Here is an 11,421-nt window from a genome sequence, read left to right as displayed (position 1 = left end):
GTGGGCTTTCTGGGAGACCTTCTGGGAGGGGAAGGTCACACAACCCCATGGCAATGCAGTTGTTTTCCAAGCCGTAAAATCAATTGCAATTCACCTGCTCTGCACCATTGCTTGTTCCAGGCAGATCTCATCTTTAGCCTGGCCCATTTCATGTATCCAAAACTCAGTCTTTTTGTGGGCTTCCTCTGGCTTCAAACCAGGCTCTACCAAGCAGGCCCAGGACGCACCAAGCCCCCTGACCAACTCTTGACCTGCTTATGTGCAATGGGGAGCAGAGACTTGGGGCAGGAGGGTGTCCCAAGAGAGACAGCTGGAGGTGACAGTCTCTGGGGCTCTGCTGACACGGGGGTTTGGGAATGTGTTGAAGTGCCAGTAAGCTGTTTTTGTCACTGGCTATTAATGAGGGGATCATCCTGATAAAATTCAAAGTGAAGCTCTGCACCTGATCAGATAAAGCACAAAGATCAAAAGGTGAATTGAAAATCCAGAGAGAAAGGGACAGTCCCATCAACAGCTCTCCCCCAACACTTGGTAGTGTTCACACACGTTATGCTATGAAGGATTAATGGCTGGAGGTCATAGAGAGTTTGTGCTTTCCCCCAGCTTCCCAAGGAGGTGTGAGATGAGTTTCTGCAGGGCTTCAGCGCGGAGCACCGAGATGCGCAGCACTTCCTCGTGGTTGGCTTTCTCCTGGCTGCTGTAGCTCATCACTGCTTTGTTGGTGATGAGGGAGATCCCAAGGACTCGGAGGCCACAATGCCTGGCTACAATTACCTCTGGGACAGTGCTCATGCCTACAGGAGGAGAGAAAGGACCAGAATGAGTCAGGATTTACACCAAAACAAGATCTCTCTAAGGCTGCACCATCCTACCTCTAAGCACATGCCCTTGTCTCATTCCCCCCAGCTCTGTGTCTGAACTCTGTAATAGTTAAAGGCTGTGATATGTACAAGGCTCAAATAGCTGCAGACTACAGTTACAACTCTGCTCAGCACAATGAACCTCCTGCATTTGATCCTTGTGCCACAGCTCCCTCCTCAAGATGTGTCAGACTGCTTGCAGACTTGCTAAGGAAGTACTGATGTGCTGTGTCATTTGGCTCTTCCTTGGCTAAAAAAAACTATTGCAAATAAAAATGCTTTGAGGGGAGCTGAGCTCCTTTCCTCACAGACAATGAATCTGCAGGTGTTAATATACAGACTTCCATGAGCTAGGGGTCATGGAAGGAATCATAGCTGGAGGAATCATATGGATCGTGGCACTTAGTTTTCTTTTACACTTTTGGGAAGGTATCCATGATTACCATCCCTAAACAAGACTCATAAGGAAGGCTGGTTTGTAGAGAAAAAGCACAGTGAAAATCTTTACAATGTCAGAATTAGAAGAAAAATACTAGAAAAAGACTTCATTTTTATTGAGCCCCACTCAGTCCTCCTGAAATGGAGCCATCTGAGCATGAGAAATTTTGTGTTTGGGAAATAAACACAAATTGTGCTGGGATCCCTGTCCTGCTCAGCTGTAAGCACAGGGACTTTGTGCAGATCCTCCCAAGCCACTGCAGAATGAAGCAGAAATACACAGAGTTAATTTCTGCAGCCCCAGGAGACTTAGAGAGTCAAAGACTGAAGCAAGTCAGCCTTGAGCAGAATTAACTGTTCAATCCATGTCCTCAAAGAGCCCTGGCAGCCCAGCCTGGCAGCTCACCCACAGCATCAGCTCCCAGTGCCTGCAGCAGGCGGCACTCGGCGATGGTCTCGTAGCTGGGCCCAGCCTGCAGGCAGTACACTCCTTCCCTGGTGAAGCTCAGGAAGCCCAGCTCCTGTGCACTCTCCATGGCCAGGCTGAGCAGATCTTGTTCATAAGCATCTGACATGCAGGGAAACCTCACTCCGAACCTGAAAGGCAGTAAAGGATACAGCTGTGTGATTGTGCTTCTGCTCTCTCCATCAGAGTCCAGCGATGGTCATTCTTTAGAGAAAAAGGAAGTGTTAAGGGCAGACCTGCCATGGATGCAATCTCTCTCATTCCACTCTTATCATCAGGTAATTCTGCCATCAATCATGGTTGGAAGGGACCTCCAAAGCCATCTCATCAAAACCCATGCAGTGAGCAGGAACATCTTCAGCTAGAACAGGTTGCTCTGAGTCCTGTCCCACCTGACCTTAAATGTTTACAGGAATGGGGCACCTACCTGGGTATGACATTCCTGCTAGATCTAGTCATCCAAGACTGTCAGCACATAGAGCTTATGGCTGTTGGAAGGTCTGGCACTACCTCCCTTCTGCAGGAACCCTTCTGGAATGGTCTTTCAAGGGCTCCTGTCTCTAGGGAGCACTGATGGCCAGTTCATTCTCTCTCCAGTAACTGCTCATGATGTCTTTTAAACATTCCCCACCAGACAGTTGCTGCTCTGAGGCACAGAGTCCCTCAGGCTGTCCTTGGATGGAGGTTTGAGCCTGGCCTGATGGAGCATCAGTCCCTACATTTAAGGCCCATCAGAGCAGGCAGCTACTTTACATCTTGGAGCTCCAGGGCCATATTTTAGGTAGCTTTCTGCTTCAAGACTGGGTCTCTTGCTTTTGGTCTTAAAATAGCAGCTCAACCCTGCTCCTGCTGGAGTGAATCCTGCTGGAGTGAATCCTGCAGGAGTAGATGGCAAAGATTGTTATGCTGCCACTGAGGAAACCTGGAAAATAAATTCCCAGCCATGTTCACCGACGCAGATCAGTAGGAGTGGACCAGATCCCTCATTTATGCTATTAAAGCTTCTGCTTGTTTACATGTTCTTCCAGCTGAATGCTTAGGGCAGTAGGTGGCTTATTTTGTTTTTATAAACACTAAATATTATATAAATAAAAACAAACTTCCCCTTCTGGTCTAAGGTAATAAGTATTCATCACCATGAAAATTGCTTCTCTTTTCTGAAGGATGGCCAGCAATGCAGAAGCCCAATCTCTAATTTATTAAAAAAATATTATTTCCACATCACTTCATTGCCTCTAGTTTTGCTCTGTTGTGCTTAGATAAATCCTTCCTGGTAGCTCAGCTGGACAGGATTTTAGGAGTTTGCTCAGCTAAATCTCTGCAATACTTTGAAACCTGATTCATTAAGACCTTTTGCCCATTTTGATGCCTTGGTCAGCAGTACAGAAGTCACCTCCCAGAGCACTGCAGTCTTCACCAAGAAGCTGCTACGGGGAGGCAATGAGGCAGCTATGCTGCCTTTGAACGCTGTCCAGATGCAGTTGTTTGATTGGAGTTTCTCCTCCTGCTCCAGAGCAATTATGCAAGCCCAGAGAGCTTTAAACACTCCATGTAGCTTCTCTGCTTTTGATCACTTTCTTCCAACCCACGGCAATACCTACAAAAATGTAAAGATGTTCCACTTCAGATGGGTACTGTCCTCTTGCCATGGAATCGCAGCACAGTGATTATTTCTCCTGAGGCAGCTGCCAGCACCTTTCAGATTCTTTCAGAAGCAAAAGCCAGGTCTGCTGTTACATCAGGGAGGAACTAACTGAAAGCCAGGCAGGGCACCTTACTCTCAGCAGAACTTTCTCTCTGGAAAGATCTGAGGACAATCCAGATGCCTGCCCTGCAAACATGTCCATTTTTCACGATGGGCCTTCCACCTTACCAGTCTGATGGTGTCTTGGAAGGATTTTGGGATCATAAATTCATTTTGGAAGGGACCTTGCAGTCATATAGTCCAGCATCCTCCTCAAAGCAAATCCAAATCTGGTGGCAACTGCTGTTCAGGGATGAAGATATGTTAGAAGCTCCTCTCTGCACTCTCAAGGTGAAGATTCTGCTACACAGCCAGTACAGGAAACCTGACTTCCCAGCTCGGCCAGCAGCAGGTGGCTCTTGTAGATCTCAAGGTCTCTGAGACCACCTCTCATCAGAGCAATGCCTTCAGTGAATACAAAGGCACTCCAGTTTGGAGACCTGGATACAGCAGTGGTGATCAGGAAATTTAGAGGTTTCATCTTTGCTCTGCCCTCCATTTACTGCCTGGCCTCTGCTGTACCCATTCCATCACACCAGAAATGGCTGTTGATAAACCCAGGCTGGGGACAGCACAGTTCACTGATTGCTCAGTTAAGAGGAACCAGCAGAGAGAGGGGCTGATAAGAAGAAGAGCAGTGGGTGTCTTCATCAGATGGTACAGCTGGTCATGTCAGGAGAAGGATCAGAAGCCTACAGGTACAAAACAAAACCTTCTGGGGGTTTGTGTGTAAGCTCCTTGTAGGCTTGTACAAGTAAGCAACAGCCAAGGGAAGGCAGGGCAGGTGGCACATACAGCTACTGCTGTAACCCTTCCCTTGTGGTTACCTGGAGCCAAACTCTGCCTCTCAGTAAATATTTGTCAGTAGGCACAACTGGCAGTCCCAGCCCATGGCTGAAGGAAGAAAGGATTAATTGGTAACAGCAGAGCTGATGCCTTCTTACCGCTCATCGTTTGGTCCACGCAGGGGATTCTGCCCTCCCAGGCCAAACAAGCTGATGTGATCCCTTATGAACATGATGTCCCCCACTTGGAAGTGGGGATTCAGTCCTCCAGCAGCATTAGTGACAATCAAGATCTCCACCCCCAGGAGAAAGAACACCCTGATGGGAAAGGTGACCTACAAGAACCAAAAGCATGTGTGCAATGAGTATCACAGTCAGCAGCCACTGCTGCTGCATTTGTAATATCACAATTTGTGGATGCAAAGAGTCTACATATGGAGACAAAACAACCTTCTGCAATTTTAAACATTCCTCTCATTTAAATAGAATGTTAATGCTTTTTAAACAAATTAAACATAATCTTGCAATGAAACAAAATCTTGCATTAAAATCCAAGACCACATTTCCCACAGTTGCACTAAGGTCAAATAAAGGTGGTACAGGAAGAACATGCAGATAGTTTTTGCTCACTGCCAAGGTCATGCAGAGATCAAGCCACTGTGCTGATTGAAGTAACTACTTATGCACATGGACTTGGAGAGTAATCCAAAGCTAAGGAACAGTTGGGAGCTGGAGAAAAAAAAATTTAAGTTTGATTTTGAGGAGTCAGGAATTTGGATGATACCTGCTATCAATCAAATGCTACTGTGAGCAAAATATTTCCTAGTAATGGGCACCATTTCTTCAAGAAGTAAGTTAATTTTAATAGACAAACACGTCTTGATAAAGCTAACTTTGTATTGAGTGGTTTTAAAATAGCTGGTTTTCTTTAAGAAGTTGGGTGGTGCCAAAAATTACAGTTTATATCCAAATGCAAATAACCTCAATGCAAAAAAGGACAATCACAGAGCTATCCAATTAAAAAAAGAGCCAATAAATAAATATTATTGTTGTTTTCTAGCAGAAAAGTACATATGTGCATGGTAGGTAACATAAATCTTCACACATTCCAGTATGTTAGCTGGGAGGTTATAGCAGCTTGCAGTAGCCTGGGAATTTTTCTAGGAAAAAAAAAAAAAGCTGCAAAAGATATAAATGCAATAGAAGATTAAAATAGATTATTCTTATCGAAGTTTTCTCATTGCTGATTTAAATCATGATTAAACTGACTAAGTTAAAACATGTAAATTAATCTGCCTTATATGATAAACTATTTCCCTCTGTGAGAGTAGCAGGGTCAGCCAATTTGTGTGGCTGTGCAGCATCACCTTCACTCAGCAGAAGCCAACTGTTGGTTTGATCTCCCAATTTTATTTTTTGGGGACAGATCTGAAATCTAAGAAAGACTCATTTCAAGAGCACTGTAAGTTCATTGCAAGAGCTAACATCCTGCAGCTAGATAGCAAGGCAAGCAGCCACTTCTGCAGCTTTTACAATACCTCTTCCCATGGTAAATATTTTCCTTAAGGAGAACTCACCATGCTGAGAGAGTAGCCTTCATAGGAGTGGAAACGTCCCTGCATGCACACGCAGGGCTGTCCATTCAGCTCCCCAAACACCAATCTGCCAACATGCCCTGACACTGGAAATTAACAAAGTGGCATTTTAGGTACAGGTCTCAAGGAATTTGACTTTAGAGGGATTTGTTAGTTGATGATTTTGTTTTACTGCAGGGCCAAGCACTGCAAAAGCAGGAGCTGGAAATCAAATAAATAAATAAATGCCTATTGAAAAGTAGGGCCCCCAATGAAGGAAATACTGGCATCTGACTCTAAGGCTTTGGAATGCTGAACACTTGCTTTATTAAAATTATACTATATTACATTACAACTATGCTATAATTATATTATACTAAAGAATACTAAAGAATACTAAAGAATACTTGTGACTGTCTCCCGACAGTCAGGACGCAGCTTTTTCCAATTGGCCAAGGAAGCAAAACAATCTTCAGCAGAATCTAACTGACAAATCACTTTGGGTAAACAATTTCCATAACTCATTCCACAGGTGCAAAACAACAGGAGCAGCAAGCAGAGATAAGAATTGTTTTCCCTTCTTCTCTGAGGTTTTCTTGCTGCCTTTTCCAGAAGAAATTCTTGGCAAATTGTGCTTTGCTTTTCTCTGTAAAGAGAATTGTGGCTACAAATCCCTACATCTGTGCTATGATATTTATGTTTTTTTACTGTGAACACACATATCACCAGCGTGGGACTGGTTTGCCGACTTGAGTGATCCCTGTGTGAGGCTCTGCTGCAGGCTGCTGGTGGGTAGGGTGCTGATGGCCTGAGTTGTGCTCACCTGAGCTCCGTGGGAAGTGAGGGATGTCCTCGTACAGGAAGACTGTCCTGCTGTCCAACACATCAGCCAGAGCTCCCAGCCCAGAGCCGCAGACGATGGCGATCCTGGGCCGCCGGGCAGCACGGGCACGCAGCCAGTCTGCTGCTTCCTTGCACACCTCATAGCTGTTTCTGCAGGAGGAGAACAGGCCAGGGAGACTGTTAGCCCATTCAAAGAACAAGCTTCAAAGGATAAAAGGTGCAGGGAAAAAGAAATTTCATTAAAACTATAATAATAGAAGCTTCACTGCTATTATTGAAGATGCATCACGTTTAATCTCATGTATTTTACCCCTGACTACAGGGAAATCATTTGAATTCTCTTGGCTGGTTTCATTCTGTAGATGAAGAATGGCTAATGATACCGAGCTCACAGAAATGTCACAAGGCATAACCACTCCTGCTTCTGATGGGCTCTGGTCTCTCCTGAGTTCCTGAAGAAAGGGAAAAGCACAATTAGACTGAGAAATTCCAACCTATATGAGTGTGCATGGGGATGTCCAGCCTGTGATGGGGAAATACAAATGTGTGGAGTTCTGAAGACACCTGAACAACACAGCTGGAATGCTGTGCTGATGAAGGAGTAGACACTGTCATCTGCAGTAGGTAAAGATTCAGGTGAACTTCTGAGACATAGATCAAGCATCATCTGCAGAGATGGAGAAGCCAATCTCTGTAAGTGTTGAGTGCCATCAGCTCCCACCACTTCCATCTAGGCTGGTACCACATGTCAGACACCCACCCTCTCGATACCTCGTGCCTTCAGTACAGAAGGATAAACATGGAGATCTTACTCAGCCTCTTCTCTCCCACAGAGTGGGCATGGGATCACACCTGCAGCCCAGACATAGCCAAGAGGCCCAATGACATCAGTCTCCATCAAAACAAGTGAGAACCAGGAATTTGGGCTCCAGAGCTTAATGTGATTCGAGAGGGGGACTCAGCAAATACCTTGGTTAAAAAAAGTCTAATCCGGCAGGGAGCCCCATTGCCTGAAGGTGGGATAGAAGTTGGCATTACAGTGCCTGTTGTACATCTCTCTCATGGGAAAGGAGAAGAGTTCAACTTTTAACTTTGAATACTCTTGGCCCAGTATTCAGACGCCTTAATCACAGTTTTGAAACACAATCAATAGCAAAATAATCCTATAATCCTGTTTTCAATAGGACAATGCAGAGACTTTCTGAAAGTCAATATCAAGTGATTGGAAAGTATCCTCAAAAGCAGGAGTACTAATAGCTGTTCTTGGAAGCAACTCAATCATTACCATTGATGAGTAGAATTAATGATTGTACATGGTAGAGGACTGGGTCCTGGAGTAAACCCACAGGCAGGGGCAGGAGTCCTCTGTAAGAAAAGTTGATATCTGATTATTGAGAGGTGAGAAAATCAGATACTGTGAGGGTGCGGGTAACGTAAAATTGACTGGAGGTTCTGATGAGCAGTCACTATCTATCCAGGAATGTTTCTTTTGATTCTTTGTCATGTCTCTTTTTTCCAGAAGTGTAAACCCTAGTAATGCTGTGATGCTGCTCTCAGCAGTCTTAGAGGACAGACAGAAAAGCTTTCAGAGGTGAGGTGCTCCTCACTCCAGGAGGTCTCAGGCCACTAAGAGGATTTGACTGTGTACAACTGGCTCCTCTGACTAAAGTACCAGACATTGAAACAAAGGTTCTCAATTCTATGCTTTTTCTTTCTTTATACTGACAGGGTCAGTAGTTACTGCACAGGTGCTTTCTGTGAGCATTTAGCCTCTTAACTGTCTAGTTACTACTCTGAGTCCTATCCAGCATAAGATACCTCAAACTTACAGTCCCAGTTACAAACTGTGATGTCAAAAATACCCAAAAATGTCGTAAACTTGCAATTCAATGGGAAGAAATAACTTCCATACACATAGATTAAAGAGTCATACTTAGCTGAAGTACTTTTCAAAGGAAAAGCTGGAAATGAGAGAGTTATTTACCATCGCATACTGAATTTTCTAAGTGCATCATGAGCTCCTGAAATAAGCAGGAGCTGTGAAAATGACATTAATAAAGACTACAGTTGACTACGTTGTCACTTGCTCCCAGACAAAAGCTTTAAAAGTGCTTTACATACATTAATGAACAATTCCCCCCAATTTCTCTGTTGAATAACTGTAATCCTTGTTTAGAAATTCAAGGGAACCAAGAGAATTTATATGTAATGCCCAAGGTTTTGACATACCTGTGGCAGGCATGAGAAAAGAACAAGGTCACCAGGATCTGCTCTTCCTCATGACCTTGTTTCAGTTTTTCATTTTTTTGAAGAGCATAAGTCATTGCAAAATAACATTAGAGAATGGATATTATTCCTATATCCTCAGAAATTTTAGGAATGTGGGATGGAACCCATTCAATGTCTGCTGAAGACATCAGGACTGACTGAGCTATGCCAGGTTACAGAGGACTTTTTTCCCTTTTAAACAGAAGATATTAAAATACTTCTTAACCAGAGAAGTAAATCTCCAGTGCTGCATATGTTTCCTTGCCTGAAAGAAGCTCCAGCAAGTGCACAGGGGCCTGGCAGAGCCCTGTCCTTCCCAAAGGCTTTGGGCACATCAGAGCTGTCCCCAGTGCTGAGAGCACAGTGATGCCAAAATTAATCTGCTTGCAGTATTTTGCTTTCAGAAACCTTCCGGATGACATCAAAGGGACTGGCAAGCACTGATAATTTCTGAATGCAAGGGAGATACCTGCTCAGCAGGAGCAAAGGGGGAGTTTGACCCATGGGTCACCCAGCAGAGTGTTCAGCCTGGAACTGCCAGAGCACAAGGCCTGTGCAAGCTTTTTGACAGCTTGAATTAATACATGGAGCACAAAGGCCCCTCTAGCTGCTCTAACAATGCACACCTAATAATAGTGCTCGGTAGCATCGCTTTGGATTAAATCACAGGATCAGCTGAAAACACAATCCTCTTTATTGTGATTGCTGTCATCCACTGGAGAAACACATCTGTTGCAAAACACAGGACTGTCACCGGTGACAGATCTTTTATGGCATGAAAAAAAAAACCCACTCCTATTTGCTTCTAAGTTGGCTGAAAGCAAATCTATGCAAAAAAGCAGACATATCCCAATAAACAGCTAAAGCATTATGTCTGGGGGCACATGGCCATAAGTATTCACAGTCTGTGCCTCTCCACAGGAGATATTTGCTCTTCTGGCCCATAACCTCTCCCAAGGTCACCTACTCGCTGCCATATTTCATAATACCAGCACCTGCACAGGCAGATGGCCAGATTGCTCTCCAGTAATAAGATGTTTACTTCTGAGCAGCCTTTGTCTGACATTTATTGAGTGCTCAGTAGAAAGGAAACAAGGTGAAGAAAAGAGATGTAATTTTGTTAGCCCCATGCAGCTTGGATGTCCGTGCATCCCCTATTTCACAGCACCTTACCTGTCTTCGTCAGCATAGGCCATCCTCCTCCTCTCTGGTTAACCAAAAGAAGGGGATGGCTGCTGGAAATGGAGCTGCAGAGTTTTATTTGACCAAAGAGCAGAGGCCTATTGAACCTGCAGAAGCTGCTGCTGTCTCTGGCAGTGAGTCAGGGAAGTGTGTCCCAGCTTCTCTCTGCTGTCCCCTGAGCATCTCTAATCCCTGAGTAGGAGGGGCATGGTCAGGACATCTGCTTTTCTGGCCTCACCCCACATGACACACATGCTCTAGAGCTCTGCAGAAAGCTTACACGCATGCACACACACACTGTAATGCAGATTAAGCCTAGAAATTTCACACACACACAACTTTTCAGCGGCTGACAAGGGATCTGCCTGGATTTGCACCTCTTACATCACCTGGGAACCAGCTGGAGTCACCTGCTCCTGTGCAATTCAAACCCCTGGCAGTGTGCAGACTCTGTGAGATGACCTGTAGCACCTACCACTGACACCAGACCTTTCCACATCTCACATCATTGCCTTCCCATTCTTTCATGGCATCCAGGGATGATGACCCAGTAGCTCCCCTCAGGGTTTTTTGTTCGTATCTAATTGTCTTACCCTTCCCAGCAGGAAATACTTCTTTGAGATATGCTAAACCTCCATTCAGCAGAGTATGGGAGACACAGGAAAGACAACAGACACCCCACCATCTGTCCCTTTAATTTTAGCTTTGCTGTGTCTGAAAACAAATATAAAAACAACCCTCTCATATGAATCTGTTTGTGCATCGGTGTTTGATCCCAACAACTGATGTGAACCACATTTTACAGAGCCAGAGATGTTTCCAAGACAATTGAATGCCAAAAAAATTCAAGAAAAGCAATGATGAGTAGAGACCTTGCATGCCCTAGCTGAAAGGCCACATCTACAATATGCATTCACAGCTTAATAAATCCAAAAAGGACACGTGGGGGTATAATTTATAAATATCCCAAGCAGGGACAGAACCTCAGTTAGAACTTGGTAATTCTTAGACAAATCATCCAGACATTAACAAAAATTCAGAAAACTGGGCAGCACCCATTTCAGGTCTTGGATTTCTTATTTCTTATATTCCTCTTTCCTTTTTGATCTTGAAGACCTTGCATCAAACAGACCATTGTTGCCCCAGAAAAGTGTCTCTGAGAACTTCAAAATCAAATAAGGTAATAACTGCACCAAGAAAAAACCTGGGCATTTTTAGAGAAAGATATACTTCATGCTGGAAAGCAGAAACCCAGCAATGC

General features: G+C 44.5%; 1 protein-coding gene across 1 annotated transcript; it reads right to left on the bottom strand.

Moving 5' to 3' along the window:
* Nucleotides 1–576: 576 nt before the first annotated feature.
* Nucleotides 577–10,174, bottom strand: PNP (purine nucleoside phosphorylase). The gene is made up of 6 exons (XM_066557731.1): nt 10,152–10,174; nt 6,691–6,860; nt 5,871–5,974; nt 4,453–4,628; nt 1,705–1,895; nt 577–794 (listed from the first exon to the last, which is right to left on the bottom strand). The coding sequence occupies exons 1-6, from the start codon at nt 10,172–10,174 to the stop codon at nt 577–579; spliced, it is 882 nt and encodes a 293-aa protein (XP_066413828.1).
* Nucleotides 10,175–11,421: the final 1,247 nt, after the last annotated feature.

This window comes from Molothrus aeneus, chromosome 11 (assembly GCF_037042795.1).
Source record: "Molothrus aeneus isolate 106 chromosome 11, BPBGC_Maene_1.0, whole genome shotgun sequence".
NCBI classification, from domain to species: domain Eukaryota; kingdom Metazoa; phylum Chordata; class Aves; order Passeriformes; family Icteridae; genus Molothrus; species Molothrus aeneus.
This window is presented reverse-complemented; position numbering and strand designations above follow the sequence as displayed.